The sequence below is a fragment of the Alternaria viburni genome (genome assembly GCF_023758015.1).
Source record: "Alternaria viburni strain BMP 2772 chromosome Unknown scaffold_12, whole genome shotgun sequence".
In the NCBI taxonomy this organism is placed as follows: Eukaryota; Fungi; Ascomycota; class Dothideomycetes; order Pleosporales; family Pleosporaceae; genus Alternaria; species Alternaria viburni.
Window position 1 is genome coordinate 599,385 of NW_026055781.1, and position 12,279 is coordinate 611,663.

General features: G+C 55.3%; 4 protein-coding genes across 4 annotated transcripts; 3 read left to right on the forward strand and 1 right to left on the reverse strand.

Annotated features, from left to right (window-relative positions):
* Window positions 1-126: 126 nt before the first annotated feature.
* Window positions 127-4,779, forward strand: J4E79_006246 (uncharacterized protein; the record flags this gene model as incomplete). The annotated part of the gene is made up of 4 exons (XM_049355117.1): window positions 127-182; window positions 320-481; window positions 576-3,717; window positions 3,766-4,779. 4 exons carry the CDS (start codon window positions 127-129, stop codon window positions 4,777-4,779), a joined length of 4,374 nt encoding a protein of 1,457 aa, XP_049210513.1.
* Window positions 4,780-5,922: 1,143 nt separating this feature from the next.
* Window positions 5,923-6,513, forward strand: J4E79_006247 (uncharacterized protein; the record flags this gene model as incomplete). The annotated part of the gene is made up of 2 exons (XM_049355118.1): window positions 5,923-6,118; window positions 6,197-6,513. 2 exons carry the CDS (start codon window positions 5,923-5,925, stop codon window positions 6,511-6,513), a joined length of 513 nt encoding a protein of 170 aa, XP_049210514.1.
* Window positions 6,514-6,813: 300 nt separating this feature from the next.
* On the reverse strand, window positions 6,814-10,413 carry J4E79_006248 (uncharacterized protein; the record flags this gene model as incomplete). Its single annotated transcript, XM_049355119.1, has 1 exon — window positions 6,814-10,413. One exon carries the CDS (start codon window positions 10,411-10,413, stop codon window positions 6,814-6,816), a length of 3,600 nt encoding a protein of 1,199 aa, XP_049210515.1.
* Window positions 10,414-10,911: 498 nt separating this feature from the next.
* On the forward strand, window positions 10,912-11,853 carry J4E79_006249 (uncharacterized protein; the record flags this gene model as incomplete). The annotated part of the gene is made up of 3 exons (XM_049355120.1): window positions 10,912-11,009; window positions 11,065-11,426; window positions 11,474-11,853. 3 exons carry the CDS (start codon window positions 10,912-10,914, stop codon window positions 11,851-11,853), a joined length of 840 nt encoding a protein of 279 aa, XP_049210516.1.
* Between the last annotated feature and the right edge of the window lie 426 nt (window positions 11,854-12,279).

A 12,279-nucleotide genomic window follows, 5' to 3' on the forward strand; every position in this document is an offset into this window, starting at 1 on the left:
CGCCCATCAGTCCAGCATATCGCAAAACACATTTCCATCAACCAACGCGACCAATAACCCCGATAATTCATCACAACGGCGGCACTCGTGGATAACGGATGTCGGCCACCGTTCGTCGGTATTCATATGTCCCTCGACAGTTTACGGGAAACCTTACGCCAGGAGAAGACAAATGAAGCCGCGTAAGTCAAAGTCCACGACTATCCATCGCGTTTGCAATTTGGCCGATGGAATCGACTAAATGCATCGATGCGACAAGGAAAAATCGCTCGTTTTAGTTTATTTGCGTGTTGTGGTGGTGCTAATTCAATGTCCCCAGATTCACATCCGCGACGTTGGAGCGCCATCTCCGGGCACTCTGGAAGGTCACGGGCTGCTGCAATGCCGCTCTGAACGGCCACCAGCCCGTAGCAGACGACTTCGTCTATGGCGAACCTGACGAAGAGGAACGTCGTTTTCTCGACCAAAACGACATCTCACAGTAAGATCCCTCCTGTCCCTAGTACCATGCACCTACTCGTCGCCAATGTTCACGTTGTCGTCGTTCCACTCTGCTAACACGGTCGCGTCTCTAGAGGTCGACGCTTCAACGATGCAACGCTGCCCTTCCCAGTGGCCGTTACTGACCATCAGCCACCACTCCCTGCTACCCTACCCTTCCAGAATCCAACCAAGACCTTCACCAAGCCGTCGCCATCCCCCGTCGCCGGCACCCCAAGCCTCGAAGAGCAACTTCGTGCCGCCTCAGCTTCGCCGTCCGTTGCGACGCAAACCTTACCTTCAGTCGAATCGTCATTACAAAGCGACGTTATCCACGTTGTCCCCCGCGTAAAGGCTGCCTCACATGCTGCATCGCCCACTACAGAAGATGAGGTAGCAAACAATGCCCAACCCGACGCGACCCTTACTGTCCAGGCTCCAGGCAATCAAGAACATTCCCCTCGCGACAAAACTACGGTCGACCCAAGTGCTGTTGCATCCCCGACGGCCGACGACACGAATGCTGCTACCCTCCCTGACGGATCTTCGTCGAGTGCCACCACGGACGCCAAACCGAAGCCACCACAAGTCGTTCATCTACCACCAAAAGAAGTTCAAGAGGCCAGACTGCAGGAGACGGAGCGAAAATTGGACAAAGCTGCCGAGAAGGAGCGAAGAGAAGAGGAACGGCTTACCATCCCACCCACGAATGCGCCCGTCGACGTTTCTTCCCCGTCATCGACCGTCGGGCCTTACTCACAAGCAACACCGCACGCGCAACACCATTCGCCTGATACCAGTCCTGATTCGGAGACTTACAGGGAGCGCAACAACGTCCCGTTGCCAAACGACGATGTCCTCGACCCCGCCGCGCAGCAAGTCAAGGATGACCACGAGCGTGCTCTGCACAAACGAATGAAAGAAGCAAGAGAGAACGCCCGAGCAAGAGAAGATGACTCCCCTACACCAGACATCGAGCAACAGATCGAAGACGAACAGGCGATACGGTTGGCGCGCGATGGGAAGAGTCGTCTTAGCGAGTCCCAGCCCTCCGGGGACGTACATTCGTTGACGGAGGGTGTGGACGGCGGTTACCGTGCGGCAAACACAGAAGAAGAAGACTCGATCGGAACAAAGACTGTTCATGATGTTGCCATTGACTCTTTACCAACTCCAACGACCGTTGCCGCGGAGCCTTCGACTGTGGACCGCGACAATGCCGACCAAGCCATCGACCACCAACAGGCCTCTCCTACCGCCGACCATCCCACACCTCCCGCTGACATCGATATTGAAATGCGCGACGTACCATCCCTGGATGCACAAACAACGACCTCGCCCCAACATCCAACATCCCGTCCCGGGCGTATGACTACCCGCGTCGCCTCTGGAGCAATACGACAGAAATCTGTCTCTGAAATTATAGCTGAGAAGGCAGGACCGAAAGCCATACCAACCCCCCGCTCAAGTAATCATTCGGCATCTACAAGTCCTCCAAGACCAAGAACAGCTCGCAATAAGTCACAAGAAGTCTCGACCGTCGTATTCGCCAAGAAGACACCGACAAGGGCATCGAAAGCCCTGCAATCGTACAACGAAGATTATGCGTCGCTCCAAGGTGCTTCGGAAGATTCGAGCCGAGATTATCTAGAGGGTCTTTTCAAGTACCAGGCTCACCACCCGCCTAGGTCTGTACCTCTGCAGGAACTTGTAGCATCTGCAAGGAAGACGGTGTCGACGGCTGGTACGCTTGCGATGATTCGTGAACATCAAGACTACAAGATTTTGAAGAGAGTGTATCAGTTGCAGAATGCCAACCGATGGTCCTTGAGGCAACTTCAGAAAGCCGTCGAACCTGAGCGTCCATTTACCCACCAGGATCAAGTGCTTCTCGACATGAAGTGGATGCACACAGACTTCAAGGAAGAGAGGAAATGGAAGAAAGCACTTGCCGCTACTTTTGCGGAATGGTGTGCCGAGTACGTGGCCAGTACACCTGAAGAACGATCAACGCTACGGGTCAATGCATGCATTCCAAAGTCGGCTAGGCGTGCGAGCAACGACGAGGAGATGAATGATGCTCCTACGCCAGAGCTTGTCCACTCGAGTACGCACGAGACGGAGAGTGAGTCATACGGTGATGAGGACGATGTACTTACTCCCGTCAACGCCAGCCCCCCTACAGGTCTATTCTCACTAGGCTTCAACGACGTGGTCATGAAGATCGACCGCACACCTGCCAGTGATACTATGTTCCGGGAACTGCCTCTTTACGACCCGATGTTCGAGGGCTCCAGCGACACCAACCCGTTCTCTCTCTCAGAGCCACCCATCCTTCCCGTTTCCAAGTTCGTCACTGGAAAGCTGGTCTCGCAAATACGAGGGCCACCCAAGAAGCGTAGCAGGTATGACTATGACTCTGAAGACGAGCCGTCTTCGCCGCCTAGTCGATCTGGTACGTCAGCCGAACATTCAATGCCATCCACACCAGGTCGACGCCTATTCTGTCGCAACGACTTACCGCCGGAAATGACCAATGTCGCCTTATTCAACGCGGAGAACAAGCATGTTCGCGACCGACTTCAGGCTGCCCATCAATTCAGACCACCTACAGAGTTCAACATGCCCACTATTGCCTTCTTCGAAAACCGCACGCCCTCTCAGTGGCTGTGGGAAGAAGACCAAAAGCTACGGGCGTTGGTGAAAGAGTATACATTCAACTGGTCCCTGGTCTCTCAGCAGCTTTCGTTACCTTCGATGTTCGTGTCCGGATCCGGTCGACGAACGCCATGGGAATGCTTTGAACGCTGGGTGCAGCTTGAAGGTCTTCCGGCGGAGATGTCCAAGACACAGTACTTCCGCACCTACCAAAGCCGACTGGAGCAAGCCAACAAGACCGTTTTCGCTCAGTTCCAGGCTCAACAGCAGCAGCAACAGCAACAAGGCCAGACCCCAGGTCAACCGCGCAGAAGACCCACGACTACGCCAATACGAGTAGAAAGAAGGCGAGAAAACAGACATCTCGCTATCATCGATGGCATGCGTAAGCTGGCCAGAAAGCGCGAGTCTGCTGCCCACAAGCAAGCGGAGTCTCAGAAAGCCGCTGCGCTTCGAAAAGCACATGAGCCTGCGCCACCCAAACAGACAACCCTAACGCCACAAGAGTTTAGTCGTATGAAGTGGGAACGCGAAGAGAAAATGAAGCAAAGGCACATTGCGCAGGAGATGATGGCTAGGGTAAGAATCATGTCCCTACACGATGAGTACACCACTGACGGAAAACAGCAACAAATGATGGCGCGGCAGCAGGCCCAAATACAGGTGCAACCAGGAATGGCGAATGGTGTGAACCAGATGCAACGTAACGGGACACCCGGGGGCACAAACAATGTTCCTCCGCAAATGGCTAATGCGTCTCTGCAACAGGGGCAGAATGGCCCGGCAATGGCGGCCCGCGCACACCAATCTCAACAGGGAATGCAAGCTAACTTTGCTAACGGCAACATGTCTGGCATGTCGATGGGCACACCGGGCGTTCCCCAAGCACAAATGCAAGGCAATATGCAGAACACCCAGCGTATGGGACCGCCGGACCAGATGCGCATGGCCATGCAAAGAGGCCAATTTAATGCTACACAACAACACCAGTTCCAACTCCAACAGCAACAGATCAACATGGCTAGCAATCTTACCCAAGGGATGGGAATGAACGGTATTCCTAATGCGAACATGATGACACCCGTTTCCAATCAGAACGGTGGAATGAACGGGAACATGAACAACTCCATGAATGGGATGGCAAACACCGCTGGATCCCCACGAATGAGCCAGGGCAATGGTAACATGCAAACACCGTCCCGCCCCCTATCGAGTGGGCACATGCCTCAGCTCCTAGCTTTCCAGAACCAGATCAAGGGACAACATCCGGAATGGACACCAGAACAAGTTTCGAAACAGGCCTCCGACCACCTCAACCGTTACCTGGCTAAACAACGTACGCAGGCATCATTGAGTCAGCAGGCAATGAGCGCAGCAGCTGGATCGCCTGGCATATCTCCTTCTCCACAAATGGCGAATAATCAGTATTTCCAGCAGAACGGTAGCATGGCCAACGCTCCTCAAACAAACGCGGTACAGAATTATCAGGCCCAATTGGTCCAACAACAACGGCTGATGGCAAGACAGCAGGCTGGCAGTCCTGGATTGAACGCCCGACCACCTAGTCGGAGCGCCACGCCTCAGAATCCACAGATGCAACAAAGTCCCGGTATGCAGCAAGCACAGATTAACCGGTCTTAAGGAATCTGATTGGCAAAGAGAGCGCCTCTGCGAGGCCCCGTCACCCTTGGCTTGTATATAATTTTAATGTTCCTGCTTAGCGTTGTTCTTCTAGCGTGGGAAAGTCTGGTTTTTTTTTTGCGATGTGTGGGCGTACCCATGAGAAGCATGGTGTTTGTGGCGTTGAATGGCGCTCACGCAGTCGCTCAAGGCAGTGGTTTGTATTAGGGGAAAACTCTTTGTGTCGCTTTTGCCAGCGACACCCATCATTTCTTGGTGATGGGCCTCCGAAGCAATATGTAGCTGTCTGAATATCATGCAACTCGAGCATAACATCGAGATACAAACATCTTTCAATCGCGTCCCTTGCCGTGTATTGAGGCGACTTGTGGACTGTGTGGCTAAGCCGCAGGACCTTCCATTGGTATATATTCCAGCAGGTTTCTAAGGTCTGCAAAAACGGTTGGAGACTGAATTGTCGAAGATCGGTGCTCGGCAGTCGACGTGGAATGTAGCGATGGAGAAGCTGATGTGGGCCCGGACCACATGTTGACTAAGCTGCGCGAGGCAGCTGAAGGCGGTGGGTGAAGGCACAAAGAACGTCGAGCGCGGAAGTCAACCTCACCTCCGCAATCTTCCCCAGCGGCCACCACACGCCATCGCAATCTTGCCACAGCTCCTCCGACTCGAACCAACCGAGCGCTGATTCTTTCGTTGGTTTTTGGGTTTCCCCACTGCTACAGCCGTCGCGCACCTTCCTCACTTGCGATCGCAATAGGCGTATTCATACATACGGACAAGAGTAGATAGGCATAGAGAGGAGAAAGACCCGGCAAAATGAACGCGCCAGACAGGTATGCTTCATCTTTTGCAGTTCATCTTCTTCAGCACAGTATCTCTGTACGCGCAGTCCACAGTCGACGATGTCAGTTCAACACCACGGTGACGACGAACCTACACGGCGCGTTCGCTGCTTCCACCACGAGCGCGTGAAAACAACGAAATGACGCACATTCCTATGGGCGCACGACACTACCGCGTGACCACGAGAGCGCGCTGCGCCGCATATATACACCCCCGATGGCAAGAGCGTGCGACACAACGAAAGTCACGACTATACCACGCTAACGCCCCAACGAACGAGACGCTCGATACCCCCAACCAATGAGCGACAACCCAAGCACATGCTTCTCCTCGAAGATCGGCCAACTGATAGAGCAAAATCCAAACTGTGCACTGCGCGACAGCTCAAAAGACAATCGGCATGTAACGCACAAAGCTGACCACGACTACGAGAACAGATTCGAGCTCTTCCTGTTAGACGAAGGCCAGCAGAAAGTCGAGGAAAAGGCAGAGACACGTACGTAGCACTCCACCCCATCCCTTCCACCCACACTCCCTCCCCCCTTCCACCCACCAACTAACAACCCTCGCACAGGCGTCCCCAACACGGCCGTCTTCACCTTCAACAAAGAAGACCACACGCTCGGCAACCTCCTCGCGCAGCGGCTCCTCAAGAACCCCGCCGTCATGTTCGCCGCCTACAAAGTGCCCCACCCGCTCTTCGCCACGTTTGAACTGCGCGTCCAAACCGACGGGTCTATTACACCCAAGGAAGCGGTCATGGCGACTTGCCGGCTGGTCATCCAGGATCTGTCGAAGCTGAATGAGAGCTTTCAGACGGAGTGGCTGGGTAAGAGGATTGTTAGCGAGGGTGAGGCGGAGAGGCAGCAGAGGGAGCAGAATAACTTCTGAGTTTGGGCGCCTTTGCCGTCGTGGCTACTGGGAAGCTCTTGGGAGATGGAGTTGTGGGTTGCATATGTTAGGCGTTTTTGACTGGTTGGTTTGTTGGTTGTTATGACGATTCAACAAAAAAGGTTTTGATACCGTGACTTAAATACCCTATAGAGCTGCGAACAGTTTGGAGAAACTAAAACAAAGTGGCTCGTCTTCTTCTGCCTTCACAGTTGTTGTAGACTATAGGCTGTGAGAAAGCTGTTTGGTACTGGTATAGTCTTTCGTCGGTATCTACGTTTTACACACGCAGCTGCTAGTCTACTCATCATCCAGATCCGACCAACGTCCCGGTAGTGGCTTAGTGTCGAGCTCAGCATCGTCTTTCGGCGCGACATGATTCTCGTCGCTAGCCGGCGTACTGCCCGAAGCCTGAGGCACATCCTTGGAAGCGCCTTCATCCTCGCTCATGACAGCGCTGTTAGCCCCACTAACCTTCTCCTTCTGCTCTTCCTCCTCCTCAGCCTCCTCCCAGCTCTCTGCAACCTCAACAGGTACTTCCTTCATTTTCTTCTTCTTGCTACTCAAGCTGAGCACCGCAAAGCCGCCCTTGTTCCCGAAGGAAGTAGTCTTCGGAAGCTGGCGATTTGGAACACCCTTCGAGGCTGCCACTTCGCTCCAGCCTGAACCGGGACCTACATCCGACTCTTTGCGCAGGATGTTGAGTGAGGAGTCGAGACGCGCAAGCTGCATGCTTTTGCCGATGTTTTGCGTGGTGAGAGCTTTGGTTAGCGGTGCTTGGATCGATTCGAGCATGGTCTGCATTTCGCGTTCTGGAATGCTGAGCCGAGCTGCTAGAGGTGGCTTCAAAGCTACGGCTTCGCTGGGAAGGAAGGTAACCTCTAGCTCGCATCGGAACGATGTCGTTGCGAGTACACTCTTGATGATGGGGTTGAGCTCTTCGATAGTGAGCGCAAAGCGGGGGTTCAAGATGAGGAACGCGTTATAGGGGTCGCCATTGGTGTTGCTGGGCTTGGGGCGCAATGTGGCAGTGGAAGACACTGCTGGTGCTGGCGCTGGCGCAAGACGTTGTTGAACTTGACGAGTTCTGGCGCAGTCTGCTAGTGTCCGCATCGGGGCCATGACGAACTTGGGGGTCTTGAAGATGGCCACATGTCGATGTGGTTCTGGATCCATGCTCTCTGAGTCCATGCCAAAATCTTCAGCCAGGTGGTGGATGAAGGCGCGCTGACTACGGGGCATTGGCTTGAATCGAAGACGCTTCTCATCTGGGTCGGCAGCGAAAAGTCTAAGCTGCTTCTCCTGAGTCGCTGCCCAGGTAGAATTTTGCTGGTACATGTTCAGTGTGGCGTCTGAGTATGGAATGTGGTCATTCTGGTGCTCCGGATCAACGTTGAGTGCAAGTGCTAGAACACGATTACGCTCTAACCTTGCGCACTCTTCGTCGCACTTGAGCACCTTCTTCTGGTTGCCATCTCCGTTGCGCGAAGCATTGCATTTGGCCTCTTGCTTAATTCTCTGGCACTCGCAAGTAACAAAGATCTTGTGGGGACACGGTTTCTCTTCTTTGCAGGGTTGAGGGAAGTGACAGGGTGCCAAACACGGATGACCACAGGTGCTAAGCTCTTTGCCACATGCCTGGGTACATGGCTCTTCGCACTCTCCGGGTCGATGGCATTGCTTCTGACACTTGTGTGTGCCACACTTGAGCGTACGTCCGCAGACTTGGCCACAGCGTACCTCGGTCAGCCAACATGGCTGGTTTTTGAGAACACTCTTGCCACATAGACAGGGCTTGGCGGTAAGGAAAGCGCACTTCGGACATGGCTGGTCATCCAGGTGGCAACTGTGGTCCAGTTGGGGATGACCGCAGTCCTTAGGTCGCTCGCACTTGAAGCGACACGGTGGAGGTTTTGTACCGCATGGTAATGGTGGTTGTAGCACAGTCCGTCCACAGTGACAGCTAAGCTCATCGAAAATGGCATCGCGACAGGTGCCACACGGACCCTTATGACAAAGTTCCTGGCAGCGATGTTCGGGGTTGCCGCACTTCAATTGTCGACCACAGCTCCGCGTGCATATGTGCTCGGCTTCAAAGTTCTCGTGAGCCTGACGGGGAGCCGAGTTCAAAGGCCTTCCTTTACGGCGGTTCGACTGACGTTCCGCAGCTTTCTTCTCTCCAGCGCAGCAGTGCTCGCCGCACTCGTGACGCCCGCAGTTCAACGAGACTTTGCAGATGCGCCTGCACTGGGGAGGCTCGTCCATGCCTTGGTGGCAGATGGTCCTGGATGATGTGCGTCCACACCTACATGATATGTCAACCGTCAACAAGCAAGGCCGACATTCGCCTTGATGACAGAGCTGCTCGCACTGGTGACCACATGCGAGTGTTTGACCACAAGGTTTGTCGCAATTGGGGATCGGATCTTCGCAAGTCGTGCGTGGGTTGCCAGACATGTCTCTCAAAGCGGTCTTGCCACAAGGACAGCGGTTGACTCGGTCTGGAGATCGCGGACAATGAGGTGCTTGCGTATCCTGTGAATGACATGCCATCTCACAAATGTGCTTCCCGCAATCGAATGAGCGTCCGCACTGATTAAGGCACTGGAAGGATCCTATCCAGGTCTCTACTGTTGCAGCACCGTCTGTGGCGACATGGGACTGACTGCTCTGCTTCTCTTCTGCCCGGTCATGACATAGAATGTCTTTTTGTATCTGTCCGCAATAGCAACGTGCCGGCACTCGTACCTCGCAGGCACCGCAAGGACCGTCGTGACAAGGTCGATCGCATCTGTGCTCACCACAAGACATCAAACCTCCACAGACATCGCCGCAACTCCAGCCATTCTCATAGTCGGTATCAATACAACGGCGAGTGACGGACCTCTTCCCGCAGAAGCAGTGTTGCGTGGGACCCATCAAGCCACACGGAGGACAGGGGCCGGCATGACACGTCGAGCCGCAAGGGTGTGGACAGGGCTTGGGGAGAAGTCGGGGTCGTGAGCAAGTCTGGCCACACGAGAATGGTGGTAGACCGGGTGTTGAACGCGGATCCAGCTCCTTCTCGCACCAACAGTGGAAGTTCTTGGGTAGAGTGTCCTTTGGTAGGTTGCAGCCGGGGCAGCGCCACTGCCTCGGAGGAGGCGTCTCCCCATCTTGAGTCTGCTGTCGCGCTGCAGCCGAACCCTCGTTTGTTGACCACTTCTTGATGCAGCCCAGATGGAACACAGTCCAGCATGTTCTGCACGACCATACCCCCCGTGAACGCCTTGTGACGTCTTCAGTGCAGATGGCACATTCGTAGTGACCATTATCGATATCCTCGTGTGTCCTGGTGGCGATGTCGGGCGCGGTGGATTTGGGTGCTTGCGGCTGCTTCTGGCGCGGCGGTCGTGATTTGCGGGGGGCGATGGGTTGGCCTGGCTGGAAGGCTGGGGCATCTGCTTGTAGTCCTGGCGGAGCTTCTGAGATGGCAGAAGCCGCATCGTCTTCTACAGTCAACTGTCCACCGAATTGACGGCCACCGGCAGCCATGCGCTGTGGAAACCGCTCTGCGCCGCCTCTTGCCCGGCCACCTCGCGCACCGCCACGTCCGCCTCTTCCACCTCGATGCGCTGCTTGTTGCACGGATGAGGGCACAAATTCGAGGGCAGCCGCATTTGGTTGCGACGGTCGCCCACTGTCGGCCTGGCCTCCTCGCCCTCGTCCTCTACCACCGCGCCCGCCGCCCCTCTGTGGCTGCTGTGCTGCTTGCGCCTGTGTTTGCTCTGCTTGCTCTGACTGTGCGGCCGTGTTCGCGTTTGTATTTCGGCCTCGTGGTCGCCGCCGTCCTCGTGCGCCTCTCGAGGCATCGGATGGGCCTGCGGCAGGTGGTTGAGGTGCAAGTGCAGGAGCCGACATGTTGTCGATTGGATTGCGGCAGTTTCGAGCGCTGGCCAAACGATGGTGTGTAAGCGTTGAACCGCCGAGGGTGGAAAGGAAAGATTATTGCTGCAGGCTCTAGTAAATGTGTGGCCTGCTGAACTGGTAAAGAGAGGGCGGTCGCTTTGTTGCTGTGGTGGGAGGCTTTGCAGTGGCGAGCCTTATACTGGGGAAGGTGCGTGAAAGGACACTAAGAAAGGCAGTTGCAGATTATGCGGGCGCTGTGATGAGTCAAGGTCGACTCATACGACGGAGCAGCCGGGCGCCGACACGTCGGGCTTTGGAGGAGGGCGTGAATTGATTGCTGATGTGGGAGCTGTCGCTCGCATCGGAAATTCCATGGGCGCGTCATACCCAGGGTCCGGCCAATCGAGGCTACGGCTAGTTCCGGGCGCCCATGGTCGCCGCGTTGGAGCTTCACAGCGCGAACAACACCATCGCCCGCCGACCACCCACGCACCCGCCCTCGCCCCCATCATGGTCAAGTCACTCGTCGGCGCCCTCGCTCTGGCAGCGCTGCCCTCGGCCCTCGCCTTCCGCAACACGTCGCCCTTCTTCCTCTTCTCCACGGCCGAGTACGCCTCCGTCACCGCACGCCGCGCATCCTGACGTCCAAGCTAACAGCTGCAGCCTCCTAATCCCCAGCAACGACGCCGCCATCGCTGAGTCATCCGAAGTCACCGTCGACATCCTCAAGGCCCTCGAGCACTGCCCGACCAAGTCGTACATCATCATCGAGCAGGATGGCGTTTCCGCCGCCGACTACGCAGACGGACGCGCCATGCCACAACTGAGCCAGTACATGTCTGGCCAGCACTCCGAAGTCAAGTCGACTGTGGCGATTCCCGACGTTGTTGGCACTGTCGATGCGGGAGCCCTCGCCGACCATCTGGTGTCCAAGTGTGGGCAGGATGGTGGATTCTTCGGTCGAACAACCAACCCAGTGCGCCCAGGCTCGCAGGCGTTCCGCATCGAGCAACTTCAACGCGATGGTAGGCAGTACATACTCAGGATACTCTACCCGGGCTGACCAGTACAGACACCAAGTTCGACAACCTGATTGTCAACTCGGCCAAGTCCCAGGACTACACCTTCATCTACATCACCACCCCTCCCACCGAGGCGCAAGCCAAGGAGTCGCTCGAGCACCACACCTACGAGATGGAGACCTCCTTCCCAGAATCCGTGCAGATGGAGCTGAAGCGCGATCTCTCTTCGCATGCCAAGCGGGCAAACTCGACGGAGGGCGGCCTGTTCGAGAAGTACCAGTACTTCACACCCGGCATCTTCATGGGATTCGCTGCTATTATCCCGCTGTTCCTCATCCTTCTGGTCGGTATCCGAGCCCTCACCAGTCTCGAGGTTTCATACTTCGCCTTCAGTAAGGAGATGGGCCCCAACGCGCAGAAGAAGCAGTAGAGGCATTTCAGTGGATGGAGAACTTGTTAGCGCACAATGTATATCCTGTAAGTTAGTAGGCATGATGGACCGGCGTTTGGAATTTGGATCTGTAGCGAAATACCAACATTCTGTTACCCAGGATTTGCCTGTACCTGACATCCTTTTCTACTGATAACAGGAGCCCTGCATATATCGCAACCAGGCATGCGCATAAGTCAACGTTGGCGGGCCGTTCGGGCTTGCTAGACTGATGATGTTAGTTGATCGGTTCCCCAACGTTTTACCGAGAACTCAACACGCCGGAGTACCACCTACGTGCACAGTCCGCGCTAGGTCAGGCCTCCACGGGTACACGAACAAGGGGTTCCCATCCGATGTGTGGCAAGCATTCTGGGGTAAAGTGTATATGTACAGCTTTCTGTATTTGAAATTCAAGTTCACTCT